The sequence below is a fragment of the Solanum lycopersicum genome, chromosome 7 (genome assembly GCF_036512215.1).
Source record: "Solanum lycopersicum chromosome 7, SLM_r2.1".
Taxonomy (NCBI): Eukaryota; Viridiplantae; Streptophyta; class Magnoliopsida; order Solanales; family Solanaceae; genus Solanum; species Solanum lycopersicum.
The window spans coordinates 51,742,333-51,760,114 of NC_090806.1; the positions used below are offsets into that span (position 1 = coordinate 51,742,333).

Sequence of the window (17,782 nt, forward strand, 5' to 3'; positions counted from 1 at the left end):
AGTGGGAAATGCACACTCATCTCATCCATTTTTATTAGGGATGGAAAACCCTGTATATCTGTCTAAGTTTGTACATCTTGTTTAGTTTGACCTTTGCTTTTCATTCTTCGGAGTTTTTTCCTGAGCTTGGCATTTTCTTGCATTAGAGCTACACTTATTAGATTTAGCCTTTTAAATGCTTCGGTCATGGATGAGCAATTATCACAGAATATTACTTTGTTTGTATCCTTTTGGATGTTGTATTGTGGAGTTTTATCTTGGTTTTGTCTAAGGGCTGGAGAAATATAGTAATATGGTCCTAATATCCCTAAATCTTATAAATTCAGAATCCCTAATAGAACTAAATAATGTATTAAAAGACTTAATGCATATGAGATTAATAATAATAGGTGTTAAGAGGTTAACTAGAAAAAATTTAGGAACAAAGATATTAATTGTAATATATGATGACAGATGGTTAGACCTAAAAAAATCAATTATTGGATTAACTAAGGTAGATATGACAAATAATGAAGGAATATTTTATATAAGTCCAGACTTTATGATGAATTTAAAAGAATTTGAAAAACATATTAAAATAGGATTACAAACTAAAGGATATGAAGAAATGTAATATGGAAAAAACCTACTGATGTGCATAGGATTTTAGAAAAAAAATAACAGACAACAGTTATACTAGATTTTAATTACAAATAAAAGATGTTGTAGAAGTAATGGGAAATAAAGGAATAAAACTAGTAAAACCTATAAAGATAAATCCTGAAGAATACGCGGTATTAGATTGGAAATTAGATGATTTTAAGAAAAGAAAAAGTTTGATTCCTGATGCTCATCTAATGTACATAAATTCTAAAGGTGAGCCCTCGATTTGATTTATAGATTATAACTATGTAACTCAGAGAGATATAAAAGCAGAAAATGTCATGGAGGAAGTACCATTAGAAGGAATGAACATTGAAGTAATATTAGAAGAAGAATTTGCAGTAGACCTAGTAATAGAAAAAGTAAAAGAGATAAGTTACAGCAACATAAATAAACTGTTTAAATGTAAAGGATGTAAACTAGGAAATTTAGACTTAAAAAAGTTAACATCTCATTTTAAAATATGTGAATTCAGGACAGATAATAGAGGCTATAGATTAGAAAAAATATTACAAGAAAAATTAGAAAAAGCTAATAATATAATAAAAGAAATACAAGAAAGTGATAGCGAGACAACTGAGTTAGAATCTATAATTAGCCAAAAAGAACTGTCACGACCCAAATCGGGTTGCGACTGGCACCCACACTTTCCCTCCTATGTGAGAGAACCAACCAATCTAACCTTAACATTTCAATATAATATCAACAGAAAGTAATGCGGAAGACTTAAACTCATTAAATAAAGACCAATTCATTAACTTCTAAAATTCAACATCTATTATTCCCCCAAAATCTGGAAGTCATCATCACAAGAACATCTACGATCAAATGACTAAACTAAGAATATTCTAAAAGCTAAAAATACATAAGAAGCTAGTCCATGCCGGAAGTTCAAGGCATCAAGACTTGAAGAAGGAGATCCAGTCCAAGCTAGAAGCATTAGCTCACCCTGAATTTCCGATATAGTAAGACTGGCTTGAATTACTGTTGAATTGAAGACGATGGCATGTTTGCTGCACTTCACAAATAAACAAGAAGAAAACATAAAAGTAGGGGTCAGTACAAAACACGGGTACTGAGTAGATATCATCGGCCAACTAAAAATAGAAAACAATATATACAAGTAATATCATAAACTCAACTATGATACTCAACATGTAGCAACAACAAGTACTATATCATTAACCATTACCATCAAGTTCACACATGAGGACTCAAGCCTCAATACTATACTCATTTGGGAATTATGTTCTTTAGATTGAGTATATTAACATCTTTCAAGATTCATTATCTTTATTTCTCTTGTGTCGGTACGTGACACTCCGCTCCCTCATATTCATTAATCCTCTTGTGTCCGTACGTGACACTCCGATCCCCTAAATCTACGTGTCGGTTCGTGACACTCGATCCCCTAAATCTACGTGTCGGTTCGTGACACCCGTTCCCCTAATTCTACGTGTCGGTTCGTGACACCCGATCCCCTAAATCTACGTGTCGGTTCGTGACACCCGATCCCCTAATTCTACGTGTCGATTCGTGACACCCGATCCCCTAAATCTACGTGTCGGTTTGTGACACCCGATCCCCTAATTCTACGTGTCGGTTCGTGACACCCGATCCCCTAATCTCTTTCTATCAATTCATCAAGCCTTCTTTCTCACCAAGGCATCATCAATCTCATTACTTTAGTTCATCAAGCCTTCTTTTATATCAAGGCATCATCATTAACAAGAGATTAGGTTTTTATCAAGATTTGGGATTCAATAGCTTCATCATGCTTAATATAATCACAATTATATAATCACGTTCATGCATGCGTACAATTAAGCACATAGCAGGGTTTTACAATACTACCAATACATATCATTCTCTATTAAGAGTTCACTATGAAAGCATGAAAACCATAACCTACCTCCATCGAAGACTAGTGATCAACAAGCTATCTTCTCAAAATCCTTGCTATCCTCTTCATTTCTCTCTCTCTCTACTCGTTCTCTTTCTTTTTCTGTCTCTCCTTGTTCTTTCTATTTTTTCTTATTCAAACCCTCTTTCTTTTACCCTAATGAACATATAATTAAGAATAAAAGATGGTAATAATGCCCCACTAATTAACTTAAGGTTACCTCTTTTAACCCCCAAGTAATTAGACTTATTAACATTAACCCACTAACTTTGTAATTAAGGCAAGAATAGTCAAAAACGTCCCTTAAAACGTATGAAGAAATCCGACCCAGACTGGGATTTGCACAACGTGTGACGGGTCGCCGTGCCTGCGACGGTCCGTCCTGCAGGTCGTCGCAAAGTTCAGAGACCCAAATTTCCACCAAGGGTCTGTGACGGTCCGTCACACCTATGACGGTCCGTCCTGCCATTTCGTTACGAAGTTCAGAGAGTCAATTTTGAGTACCCAATTTTTAGTTTTTCTAAGTGTTTTGAAACGAGACCCTGCAATGGTCCGTCGTGCCATGACGGTCCGTCGTTGGGTCCGTCGCCTCAGCCTGTTTTTCCAGAATAAAATCTACTGCTCAAAACGACTAAACAGGTCGTTACAACAGATACCAATTTACCCATCGTTCGTCCCCGAACGATCAAAAGAAGGAAAACAAGGGCGAAAAGGAGTACCTGAATCTGTAAACAGATGTGGGTATTTTTCTCGCATATCCGCCTACTTCTCCCAAGTGGTTTCTTCAACGGGTCGATTCTTCCATTGCACCTTGATGGATGCAATCTCTCTTGACCTCAACTTGCGAACTTCTCTATCTAAAATAGCAACAGGCTCCTCCTCAATAAGACAAGTTCTCATCAAGCAAAACTGAATCCCAACGGATAATGTAGTTTCTATCCCCATGGTATCTTTTCAACATCGACACATGGAATACCGGATGTATTCCGGACAGCCCTGGAGGCAAGGCTAACTCATAAGCCACCTCTCCTACTCGCTTAAGTACTTCAAATGGTCCAATGTACCTTGGACTTAGTTTACCCCTTTTACCAAACCGCATCACCCCTTTCATTGGTGAAACTTTCAACAAGACTTGTTCACCCTCCATGAACTCTAAGTCTCTAACCTTTCGATCTGCATATTCTTTTTGTCTACTTTGCGCCGCTAGAAGCTTTTCTTGAATAGACTTCACTTTCTCTATCGAATCCCTCAAAAGGTCAGTACCCCAAGGCCTAACCTCAAATGCATCAAACCAACCAATGGGAGACCTACATCTCCTACCATACAATGCTTCAAATGGAGCCATATCAATGCTTGAGTGATAGCTATTATTGTATGAAAACTCCGCTAAGGGTAGGAAGCTATCCCAATGGCCACCAAACTCTATCACACATGCACGAAGCATATCTTCCAACACTTGAATCGTTCTCTCAGACTGACCATCGGTCTGAGGATGGAACGCAGTACTAAGGTCCAACCTAGTACCCAATTCCGCATGCAATGTTTTCCAAAACTTAGAAGTAAACTGCGTACCTCTATCTGATATGATGGATAGTGGAACCCCATGCAATCGCACCACTTCCGAGATGTAAAGTTTGGCTAAGTTCTCTGCATTGTAAGTCACCTTGACCGGAATGAAGTGAGCAGACTTAGTTAACCTATCAACAATTACCCAAATAGAATCAAACTTTCCCAATGTCTTGGGAAGACCAACCACAAAGTCCATTGCAATTCTCTCCCACTTCCATTCAGGAATGGGCATTCTCTGAAGTGTTCCTCCGGGCCTCTGGTGTTCATACTTTACTTGTTGACAGTTTGGACACTTGGCAATAAAGTCAACAATATCACGCTTCATTCTACTCCACCAAAAGTGTTGCTTTAGGTCACGATACATCTTGGTTGCACCCGGATGTATAGAATACCTTGAACTATGAGCCTCTGTCAGAATAGTGTTGATCAAATCATCGACGCGGGGTACGCATACCCTTCCCTTGATCCTCAAAACACCTTCCTCATAAATTTGTGCTTCCTTAGCCTCTCCTCGCAATACCTTATCTTGAATTCTGCGCAGTTTCTCATCATCAGACTGTCTTCCCTTAATCTTGTCAAGAAAGGAAGATCTTGCCTCCACAGAAGCCAACAATCCTCCCTTCTCATTTACTTCTAATCTCATCAAGTCATTAGCTAGAGTCTGAACCTCTCTAGCCAGTGGGCGTCTAGAAGCTTGCAAGTGAGCTAGACTTCCCATGCTTCCCGCCTTTTACTTAGAGCATCCGCTACAACATTCGCCTTCCCCGGATGATACAAAATAGCGATGTCGTAGTCCTTCAGTAGTTCTATCCATCTCCTCTGCCTCAAGTTCAAATCTTTCTGAGTAAAAACATACTGAAGGCTACGATGATCCGTGTAGACCTCACACTTAACCCCATATAAATAGTGTCTCCATTGCTTTAATGCAAACACCACCGCAGCCAATTCCAAATCGTGGGTCGGATAGTTACGTTCATGCACCTTTAATTGCCTTGAAGCATAAGCAATCACACTCTTCTCTTGCATTAGTACTGCACCCAAACTAGAATAGGATGCATCACAATAAACAATGAAGTTCTTACCCTCTACTGGCAAGGTAAGGATAGGTGTGGTAGTCAACAAAGTCTTGAGCTTCTGAAAGCTTTCCTCACACTCATCCGACCATACAAATGGAACATTTTGCTTAGTCAAGTTCGTCAGTTGGGAAGCAATAGAAGAGAATCCCTTGACGAATCGACGGTAGTAGCTAGCTAACCCAACAAAGCTCCTTATTTCTGACACATTAGTAGGTCTTACCCAATTCTTTACTATCTCAATCTTAGAAGGATCCACCATCACTCCTTCTTTAGAAACCACGTGCCCCAAGAAGGACACTGCATCTAGCCAAAACTCACACTTAGAGAACTTGGCATAAAGCTTTTTCTCCCTCAACATTTCCAATACCATTCTCAAATGCTCTTCATGTTCCTTCTTGCTCTTTGAGTATACCAATATATCATCAATAAATACGATCACGAAGAGGTCCAAATATGGCTTAAAAATCCCGTTCATCAAGCTCATGAACGCAGCAGGGGCATTCGTAAGACCAAAAGACATCACTACAAATTCGTAATGCCCATACCTCGTTCGAAAAGCAGTCTTTGGCACATCCGTTGCCCGTATTTTCAACTGATGATAACCGGATCTCAAGTCAATCTTAGAGAAGACACAAGCACCTTGTAACTAATCGAACAAGTCATCAATGCGAGGAAGAGGATACTTGTTCTTTATGGTTACCTTATTCAGTTTTCTGTAGTCTATGCACATTCGAAAACTCCCATCCTTCTTTTTCACAAACAAAACTGGAGCACCCCAAGGAGATGCACTTGGTCTAATGAAGCCTTTGCTCAACAACTCTTGAAGTTGGGCCTTTAACTCTCTTAACTCTGCGGGGCCATTCTATAAGGGGGTATAGAAATGGGGCGTGTGCCTGGTTCAAGATCGATATAGAAGTCAATATCCCTATCTAGTGGCATACCAGGAAGATCTGCAGGGAACACATCCAAAAACTTGCGGACTACCGAAACTGACTCAATCGAAGGTACTTGGGTAGTGTCATCCTTGTGATGTGCCAAGAAAGCTAAACACCCTTTACTAACCATTTTCTTAGCACGAAGAAAGGAGATGATACGCACCGTATTGGAAGTGTAGTCACCCTCCCACACTAACGGATCAGTCCCAGGCTTGGCTAACGTCACCGTTTTAGTATTACAATCCAAGATCGCAAATTGCGGAGAAAGCCAAGTCATACCCAGAATTACATCAAAATCAACCATTTCTAAGATAACCAAGTCTACATAAGTATTGCTCCCCACAAAAGTTACAAGACAAGACCTATACACCTTTTCAACTATCAAAGACTCACCCACCGGAGTAGAAACACGAATAGGTATGTCAAGCAATTCACAATGTAAATTAAGACCATTAGCAAATGTGAAAGAAACATAAGAAAATGTGGATCCGGGATCAAATAATACAGAAGCCATGCAATCACAAACCAAAAGATTACCTGTGATGACAGCATCAGATGCCTCCGCTTCAGACCGCCCAGGGAAAGCGTAACAATGGGCCCTATCGTTCGTCTGTCCGTTGCCCCTACCATGTTGTGATGTAGTGGCTCCAGTTTGCCCATCACCTCGGCCGTTTTGGTGACCACCATTTCCTCGACCACCACGCCCTCCAGAAAAATGGCCTCTACCATGACCACCTCTACCTCTAGCTATTGGGGGTCTGTAACTCTGTTTTGGACAATTTCTCCTAATATGTCCAGTCTTCCCACATCCGTAACACTCTCTGGAGTCAAGCATAGGTCTCTCGGAGAAGTGTTGACCGGTCTGAGGTGGTCCCCCAACTACAGTCTGTAGTGAAGACTGAATTGGTCGGACTGAGTAACTTCCCGAACCCTGTCCTCTATTGTAAGCACCATTAAACTCACCTCCCTTTCGAAACCTTTTTGATGTCGATGTCGTAGTGAAGTCGTCTGGCTTCACTCCTTCCACTTCTATCACAAAGTCTACCACCTCTTAGAAGGATTTTGCCGTTGCCGCTATCTGTAAGGCCGAAATCCGCAATTCTGACCTCAACCCCTTCATAAACCGGCGAATTCGCTCTTGTGGACTGAAACATAGTTGGGTGGCGTACCGGGATAACGCACAAAACTTAGCCTCATATGCATTGACCGACATCCTACCTTGCTCTAGGCTCAAGAACTCATCCCTTTTCCTATCCCTCAAAGTTCGGGGGATATACTTCTCCATAAACAAGCTAGAGAATGAGGCCCAAGTCATAGGTGGTGCCTCTATTGGTTGACACTCGATATGTGACCGCAACCACATTTTGGCGTTCCCTTGAAACTGATAAGTCACAAACTCCAAACCAAACCGTTCTACTATACCCATCTTGTGTAGTAGCTCGTGACAGTCAACCAGAAAATCATAGGCATCCTCTAATTCAGCACCCTTGAAGACCGGAGGTTTCAATTTCAAGAACTTACTGAAAAGTTCATGCTGATCATTTGTCATTATAGGCCCAGTAGTCAGACGTGGAAATGTGCCTATGTCCAATGAGGCCTCCATACGAGGAGCCATAGTGGCTGCATGTTGTACTTCTGAAACCGGAGGTGTTGGCGCAGAAAACACTGGAGGTGCCTGACCTTGATCAGATAACCCGCTAAGATAAGCAAGAACCTGATTGATCATCTCTGGGGTAGGTTGGGGTGGCATTTCCTCATTTTTCACTTGTTCATTCACCCCATCCTCGCCCTCTCTTATCACTTCCTCAGCCGGTGGAGGAGTCACCGCCCTAGTACCAGATGGGCTCGGTGCTCGTCCTCTTCCTCTAGAGGACGTCCTCCCACGACCTCTACCACGGCCCCTTGCCGCTGTTCTTCCTCGAGCTACAGCCCCAGTGGCTGGCTCAGACGCACCCTGTACCGCCGGTGCTGGTGTTGGTGTTGGTGTAGTCGTTGCTCTAGTTCTAACCATCTACGAAAGAGGGTGAAGATGGTCAGATACCAATTCGTATCGCCTAGATACCAATTGGACTCAAGTAGTAGCACGAAAGAAAGAATGAAAGAGTGAAATTTTCTTAAAGTCTTATAGCCTCTCAAGGAAAAGTAAAGGCGTCCCCGTACCATTCCTTAAGACTCTACTAGACCTGTTCTTGTGTGATGAGACCAACGAACCTAATGCTTTGATACCAAGTTTGTCACGACCCAAACCGGGTTGCGACTGGCACTCACACTTTCCCTCCTATGTGAGCGAACCAACCAATCTAACTTTAACATTTCAATATAATATCAACAGAAAGTAATGCGGAACACTTAAACTCATTAAATAAAGACCAATTCATTAACTTCTAAAATTCAACATCTATTATTCCCCCAAAATCTGGAAGTCATCATCACAAGAACATCTACGATCAAATGACTAAACTAAGAATATTCTAAAAGCTAAAAATACATAAGAAGTTAGTCCATGCCGAAAGTTCAAGGCATCAAGACTTGAAGAAGGAGATCCAGTCCAAGCTAGAAGCATTAACTCACCCTGAATTTCCGATTTAGTAAGACTGGCTTGAATTACTGTTGAATTGAAGACGATGGCACGTTTGCTGCACTCCACAAATAAACAAGAAGAAAACATAAAAGTAGGGGTCAGTACAAAACACGGGTACTGAGTAGATATCATCGGCCAACTCAAAATAGAAAACAATATATACAAGTAATATCATAAACTCAACTATGATACTCAACATGTAGCAACAACAAGTACTATATCATTAACCATTACCATCATGTTCACACATGAGGACTCAAGCCTCAATACTATACTCATTTGGGAATTATGTTCTTTACATTGAGTATATTAACATCTTTCAAGATTCATTATCTTTATTTCTCTTGTGTCGGTACGTGACACTCCGATCCCCTAAATCTACGTGTCGATTCGTGACACCCGATCCCCTAAATCTATGTGTCGGTTCGTGACACCCGATCCCCTAATTCTACGTGTCGGTTCGTGACACCCGATCCCCTAAATCTACGTGTCGGTTCGTGACACCTGATCCCCTAAATCTACGTGTCGGTTCGTGACACCCGATTCCCTAATTCTACGTGTCGATTTGTGACACCCGATCCCCTAAATCTACGTGTCGGTTCGTGAAACTCGATCCCCTAATTCTACGTGTCGGTTCGTGACACCCGATCCCCTAATCTCTTTCTATCAATTCATCAAGCCTTCTTTCTCACCAAGGCATCATCAATCTCATTACTTTAGTTCATCAAGCCTTCTTTTATATCAAGGCATCATCATTAACAAGAGATTAGGTTTTTATCAAGATTTGGGATTCAATAGCTTCATCATGCTTAATATAATCACAATTATATAATCACGTTCATGCATGCGTACAATTAAGCACATAGCAGGGTTTTACAATACTACCAATACATATCATTCTCTATTAAGAGTTTACTATGAAAGCATGAAAACCATAACCTACCTCCACCGAAGACTAGTGATCAACAAGCTATCTTTTCAAAATCCTTGCTATCCTCTTCGTTTCTCTCTCTCTCTCTACTTGTTCTCTTTCTTTTGCTGTCTCTCCTTGTTCTTTCTATTTTTTCTTATTCAAACCCTCTTTCTTTTACCCTAATGAACATATAATTAAGAATAAAAGATGGCAATAATGCCCATTAATTAACTTAAGGTTACCTCTTTTAACCCCCAAGTAATTAGACTTATTAACATTAACCCACTAACTTTATAATTAAGGCAAGAATAGTCAAAAACGTCCCTTAAAACGTATGAAGAAATCCGACCCAAACTGGGATTTACTCAACCTGTGACGGGCCATCGTGCCTGCGACGGTCCGTCCTGCAGGTCGTCGCAAAGTTCAGAGACCCAAATTTCCACCAAGGGTCTGTGACAGTCCGTCACGCCTGTGACGGTCCGTCCTGCCATTTCGTTACGAAGTTCAGAGAGTCGATTTTCAGTACCCAATTTTCAGTTTTTCTAAGTGTTTTGAAACGAGACCCTGCGATGGTCCGTCGTGCCCATGACGGTCCGTCGTTGGGTCCGTCGCCTCAGCCTGTTTTTCCAGAATATAATCTAATGCTCAAAACGACTAAACAGGTCGTTACAAGAACTAATGGAGTCAGCAAGCTCAAGTAACCCATTCCAAAGAACAACAGAACAAGGATATACAACAGACAATAGTACTGGAAATATACCACGTAGAAGAGTGTATAGACAGGGTGATGTTCTCCCAGCAAATCTAAAACCAATAGGAAAAAGAATGCCTATAGAAGAACCAAAATACTACAGAAAGGAGGAAGTAAAGGAAAAATATTAAATATAGCAGCACATGATCCACAAAGATGGAATTCAGTAATTGATTTATGAAAAGGAATTGGTGTAGCAGATTTCATAGAAAATTATACTGAAACAGATGCAGAAACTATGTATGAGTATTTAGAAACCTTTTTAGGAGAATCCACCTAAAGCATTATGGGAAGCCTATAAGGTAGAATTCCCAAAGGAGTTCCAATATTTGGCATCATTAGGACCAAATCCATATAACTTTACAAATAAAATTCATACATTAATAACAGGAGAAGACCCTAATAGTGGATTAGTAACACTACAAGAAATGTTGTAATAAAATTAGGGCACTTGAGTATAAGTAACTGGTACCATATAAAGAAATTCTTAAATGATTATTTTTACTACTGTACAATTAGTGGTAATGCTTTCGATCAAGATCTAGGAAAAAAGTTATTTAATAAATTGTCTGGAGCTTTAGGAAGAGAAATAGAAGACAAATGGAGTAAACGAGAAGGAATATTACAAAATCCTCAGGCTAAATGGTCTATAGGACATAGGATACAACACATAATGGAAATACAACAAGAAAAGTGCACGCACCTACAAATACAAAAATAATTAAAACAAAATGAGATGAATTTCTGTAAAGATTTAATATACACTGCTCAAAACTATGATAAAGACCAATATAAAAGAAAAAAAATATAAAAAATATAAACCACAATATAATAAAAGATATAGTAAGAAAGAATACTTTCTTAGAAAATCTTCGGCTAGAAAACCATATCTAAATAGAGATAGACATGTTAAAAAATACAGAACAGATAGAAACTATAAAAATAAGTTAGAATGTTTCACATGCAGAAGTATAGAACATTTGACAAATACTTGTCCTAAAAGATGTAACACAAAAACTAGAAATGCTCAACTAGTAGGATAATTTAATAAAGCATTATTAAATATAAACGAATATATGTCAGATAATGAGAATATTTACTTTGTAGTAAGTATCGATGTAGAAGAGCAGACTAAAGAAGAGAGTTTCCCCAATTCAGAAGGAGAAGAACTAATTAATGAAATAGGACTAGAAGACCTGAACTTAGAAGATTTACAAGTTAATTTTATGAAAATAATAGAATGCGAACATAATTTTGAAAAGGACACAGGTTTAGATAGTAACCCATGTTGTTGGTGCAAATGGTATCCTAGCAAAAATAAAACAGCTAAACGTAGTAAATGTTTTAAAGAAGGATGCATAACTTGCATAGAAAACCAACTAGGACTAATAATCCAAAATAAAAAAGAAATATATAGAAATGAACCTTTAATAAACCTTAAAGTATTAAGTTTAGAAACAAAAGTAAAAGAATTAGAAGACAGAATAATAACATTAGAAAAGGGAAAACATATTGAATCACGGACATCATTAGACAATCAAGAATTAATTAATGAAGAATTTAACACCTTAATATGCAATGAAGATAAAAAAATATTGTTAAAGTATTAAAAAGACTTCAATTAATAGAATACGAAATAGAAACCTTAGCATTAGTAGATTCGGATGTACTAATAGCATCCTCAATAAGAAAATAGTACCTCCAGAACTAATAAAAACCTTAGCAAAGCCGCTCGCAGCCATGCAAATGGACGGAACACATAATGTATATAGACACTATATAGATAAAGAACATATTAGTTTTTTAAACACATGTTCAGAATTCTATAAACCTACTTATAAAATGGATAAAATATGGGTAAGAGACTTGAATATAAGTGTAGATTTTGTATTAGGACTAGATTTTATATTACATAATAAAGGAGGGACTAATATAACAAGTGATGGAATAATTTTCTAAAAAGTGTCACTCATACATCGGTTTTAACTAGTAAATCTAATACCAAAATAAGACATAAATCAAAAGAAAAATATTGCGATAATTGTAAAAATAATTCAACATGTAGTGAAAATGGTTGTAATATAATATCTGAAAATTAATCAGAAATAGAAGAATTAGAAGAATTGGATAATTTAGACAAAAATTATGTTTTAATAGAAATAGCAACAAAATTATATAATTTCAAAACAGGAAATCAGAAAATAGGAAAAATAAAAAACCAACAAGACTTAGACAATATTATAAAAATTCTATATCAAATAGAAATAACAGGTGAAATGCCCTTAAAACATTGGAAAAATAACAAAATTGTGTGTAAACTAGACATTATAAACCCTGAATACATAATAAAAGCTGCTGCGATAGAAGCAACTAATCAAGATCTGGAAGATTTTAGTACACAAATTAAAGAACTATTAGAGTTAGGAGTAATAAAAAGATCAACCTCAAAACATAGATCGGCAGCATTTATGGTAAGAAATCATAATAAAATAGTGAGAGGAAAAGCTAGAATGGTAATAAATTATAAAAGACTAAACGATAACATTAAAACAAACGGATATAAATTACCAGATAAAATAGAACTAATAAATAGAATACAAGGAAAAAGAATATTTAGTAAGTTTGATTGTAAATCAGGGTCTTGGCAGATAAAAATGCATCCGGATAATATTGAATGGACAATCTTACATGTCTAGAATGACATTTTGAATGGTTAGTCATGTCATTTGGTTTAAAAACTGCGCCTCCAATTTTTCAAAGAAAACTGAATAAAATATTCGGAGAATACAAAAGGTTTGTCTTAGTATAGTAGATGATATATTAGTATTCAGAAAGGATATAAAAGAACATTTAGGACATTTACAAACGGTGTTTAGGTTATTTGTTAATAATGGAATAATAATTAGTAAAAAGAAAATGAAATTATGTAAAAATTATATAATTTTTTTAGGAATTATATTAGGAGAAGGAAAAATTAAACTACAACCTCATATAGCCAAAAAAATCTTAGATATGCCAAATAGATTAAATAGTTTAAAAGACTTACAAATTTTTTTAGAAATAATAAACTATGTCAGACCATTTATTAAAGATTTAGGAAAACTTGTAGGACCATTATATTCTAAGACAGGAAGCAAAGGACAAAGAAATTTTAATATAGAAGATATAAGAATTAATGAATGAAGAATTTAACACCTTAATATGCAATGAAGATAAAAAAAAATACTGTTATAGTATTAACAAGACTTCAATTAGGAAAACACAAAATAGATACCTTAGCATTAGTAGATTCGCGATGTACTAATAGCATCCTCAATAAGAAAATAGTACCTCCAGAACTAATAAAAACTTCTTCTAATATTACTTCAATGTTCATTCCTTCTAATGGTACTTCCTTCAGGATGCTTTTTTCTTCTATATCTCTGTGAGTTACATAGTTATAATCTGTAAATCTAATCGAAGGTTCACCCTTAGAATTTATGTACATTAGATTAGCATCAGGAATGAAACTTTCTCTTTTCATAAAATCATCTAATTTCCAATCTAATCCCGCGTTTTTTTCAAGATTTATCTTTATAGGTTTTACTAGTTTTATTCCTTTATTTCCCATTACTTCTACTATATCTTTTTTTTTTGTAATTTAAATCTAGTATTACTGTTGTCTGTTATTTTTCCTAAACATCCTATGCACATTAGTAGGTTTTTTCCATTTTGAATTTCTTCATATCCTTTAGTTTGTAATCCTATTTTAATATGTTTTCCAAATTCTTTTAAATTCATCATGAAGTCTGGACTTATATAAAATATTCCTCCATTATTTGTCATATCTACATCAGTTAATCCAATAATTGATTTTTTTAGGTCTGACAATCTGTCATTATATATTACAATTAATATCTTTATTCCTAATTTTTTTCTAGTTAACCCCTAACACCTATTATTATTAATCCATATGCATTAAGTCTTTTCTTAATGAATCTATTGTTACTGTTCACTTCTTTCGCTTAGCTTTTGTTCCTAATTACAGTCTTCTTTAACCACACCCCGGATATGGTCACTAGTAGTTCTTCCTTAAGAACATTCACCATGACCTATCAGATTCCTAGGAATTTACAGGCTCATCCATCGATGCTTAGGGGCTAAGAGACTAACCATATACTAAGTAACATAGATTCATATTAAAGAAAATATATTAAACAAAATAAACAAGCATAATTTACATATATGAGAAGTTACTAGATCTAAAAGATGAATACTTACATAATTAACGGAGTGAAGTTTCCCTTTAAAAAAATTTGAAAACTTACATAAAAATAATTTTTTCAAACTTAGTACAAACAATACATATATACATATATATATATATATATATATATACATATACATATATATATATATATATATATATATATATATATATATATATATATATATATATATATATATATATATATATATATATATATTGTTTCTTTTTCATGCAATTTCAGAGACTTTAGTTTCAATACTCAAAAAAATACTAAGAGAAATAAAAGTAATAATAAAGTAAAGATTTATGTTAAAACGACGAATTTTTCATCAAAGTAGGTCATTATTAAAATTAATTTATCAAAGATAATATATTATTTTAAAATTTTACAAAATTAGTATAAACGTAGTTCTCAATAATGTTATAGGTAACATTTTATTCAAAAAAATTCAATAACAAAAAGATAAAACTACGGCAGAGTAAACAGACATAATATGTAATTGTCAGTAACGTCTTATAATTCGTACTCTAAAGCACGTTTTACAGCTAAAACGTGACTCACAGTAACATTTCTCTGAGATGGTTGAAAATTGAAATTTCAATCTTGTACGTGCCTCATTCATTATTCAGATTTCCACTATTAAAATAGATAGATATAATTGTACATACCTTCACTTGAAATATGTATGATTTTCACTTTTCTTTTTCTTTTATACATAGACAATACCTTTTTAAACAAAAAGAAAAAAAAAATGTGAGAAAAACTTTGAACAAATTGGAGCTTGTCTTATATCTTTTCAATTTCAAAATTTGCGAATAAATCATATGAGAGATCTTCTTCGAGTCTAAGTAATCATTCCTTCCAAATAATAGACCAATTGGTTTCTTACGATTATTGAATTGATTAATGCAATAAGTAAGCAAGACAACTATTAAAAAAATAAATTAATTGATATCGTAGAAAATCCCTCGTCGCTCTTTTTTTCTTGCAAAAGTATTATCTATGTATAAAAAGAGAAGATAAGAGAAATTTATATATAAAGTTGAATGAGACATGTATGAGATTGAATTTTAATTTTTAATCATTCCAGAGAAACGTTATTGTAAGTCATGTTTTAACTGTAAAACGTGTTTCACAGTAACGAAATATAAAATGTTACTGACAATAACATTTTGAGTGTGTTTACTCTATCAAATTTTTGTCTTTTAGTTATTGAATTTTTTTGAATAAATTATTACATAAAACTTTAATGAGAATTACGTTTATATTAGTTTGTAAAATTTTAAAAAACTCTATCAGATTTTTGTCTTTTAGTTATTGAATTTTTTTTAATAAAGTATTACATAAAACGTTAACAAGAACTACGTTTAATGGCTTACTATGGTCAAACTTCCTTAAAAAGATACTCCCTCCGTTTCAAATGGATGATCTAGTTTAACTTGGGACGGAGTTTAAGAAAAGAAAAAAGATTTTTCTAATCTTGTGGTTCAAAAATAAAGTTATGTTAAATGTACCAAAATGTCCTTTAATCTTGTGGTGTTAAATATGTCAAGTAAAAAGTTAAAGTTAAAGTGTTATCAAAAAAGAAAATGAAACATTCTTTTTGAAACGAAGTAAAAAAAAAGTCATTCTTTTTAAATGTAGGGATACAAAACAACAATATATCCAATAAAACAACTCAAATAATTAGAAATAGAAATAAAAGCAATAACAAAGTGAAGATTTATGTTAATCAACAATTGATATATCAGTTCAAACTACTGTAAGTCTAAGAAGATCTTAGTAATTATTTTGAGATAAAAAAAAATCTGCAGTTCTAGCATTTAAGTTTTAACGGAGACATAAGATACATTTCAACAACAAAGAAAAAAGACATAATACTCACTTGTAATAACTTTGAATAACCAATTTCTTAGCACTGAGTCTCTTCACACCTATAAACAATCGATACAACATATTTTTAAATCACTGACTAGAACATCTTAATATAGAATATTTATATAGAAGAAAGCTGATGAGAAAAAAATATAAGTAGAGATCACCAAGCAACAATGGAAATAATCAATTGGAAATTAGAGAGCCATCAATTCTGTATAAATTAGTAATAGAGTAAAAGTAGAAGGAACATATAGAAGTGGGAAACAACTGTCTTCCCCTAAACTAAAAAATAGACATGTGTACCAAAGATAAAAATTCAAGGGTTCATATTGAATGTTGCTACTTTACAAGTACAATCTTTGTTGTTTGTTGTACAAATATATATATATATATATATATATATATATATATTAATGTTTGATTTAAGAGCAAAATAACAAAATGGTGTGTATCTTAATGCTTGCAACGAAAATTATTGATGTTGATTTTACTAGCAAAATAAATTGCTCCAAATACCTCTTTGAATAACTAAAGAGGTCGTTTGGCAGAGCATATTAGAAAAAATAATTTATTAGCATTGTGTTTTATTAGTACCTTGTTTGACACTCTTTTCTAATTTATGTGTAACTAATGATTGCATTAGTGGAAGATATCTTTGTAAATTAATTTTTTTATGTAATACATATTATTTTAATACATTAAACAAAACAATGCATAAAAATAATTTATGTATAATTAATTTAAATATAACTAATAAATATAATTCTAACGCAAGAATTACTAATACACTTTATTTGATATTATTCTTATTTAATCCACTAAACTACACCTAAGTGTTTGTTAGTGAGTCGTTTAAATATTAGCAAAAAAGGTTCTGTCATGTATGCTCTTCTGAAAAAGAAGAGGTCTCCTTTTAAAGGAGAGGTTTGAACAACTACAACTTTCTAATTGTTCCCTCTTATTTTCAAAAAGCAATTCATATCCATTTATATAATTCTTTTATGAAGAAATTAAATAAAATGGATCAGGTCGGATAAGATCAGATTGATCCACACGGACGACCTACAACTATAAATATACATTTTCCACTTTGCACATGGTGGACAAGATCTAAACCGATACAAAATCAATTAGACACACAATTCATAGGACAAATGGTTCATGTAATTTGTTAATATCAAAGTTTGTCTTCAAATTTTACTAGTCATACATAGGAACTCAATCACATGTGAAAATAATTCACTACAAATAAAGGACATTATTAGTCACAATACCCGAGATTTC

At 34.7% G+C, this 17,782-nt stretch overlaps 1 protein-coding gene across 36 annotated transcripts; it reads right to left on the reverse strand.

Moving 5' to 3' along the window:
* Positions 1-1,374: 1,374 nt before the first annotated feature.
* LOC104648455 (uncharacterized) lies at positions 1,375-16,867 on the reverse strand. 36 transcript variants are annotated; one of them, XR_011210722.1, is made up of 7 exons: positions 16,663-16,791; positions 16,506-16,554; positions 15,289-15,346; positions 13,645-13,792; positions 12,070-12,145; positions 8,697-8,761; positions 1,375-1,655 (listed from the first exon to the last, which is right to left on the reverse strand). XR_011210722.1 is itself a non-coding variant. In XM_069286916.1 (6 exons), the coding sequence occupies exon 5, from the start codon at positions 8,134-8,136 to the stop codon at positions 7,177-7,179; it is 960 nt and encodes a 319-aa protein (XP_069143017.1). In that variant the 5' UTR covers positions 8,697-8,761; positions 15,289-15,346; positions 16,506-16,554; positions 16,802-16,860; the 3' UTR covers positions 1,375-1,655; positions 6,663-7,176. The 36 variants fall into 36 exon arrangements, 5 of the variants coding, with proteins under 5 accessions (XP_069143017.1, XP_069143016.1, XP_069143019.1 ...); XM_069286916.1 differs by lacking the exons at positions 12,070-12,145; positions 13,645-13,792; positions 16,663-16,791 and adding exons at positions 6,663-8,136; positions 16,802-16,860; XM_069286915.1 differs by lacking the exons at positions 12,070-12,145; positions 13,645-13,792 and adding an exon at positions 6,663-8,136.
* Between the last annotated feature and the right edge of the window lie 915 nt (positions 16,868-17,782).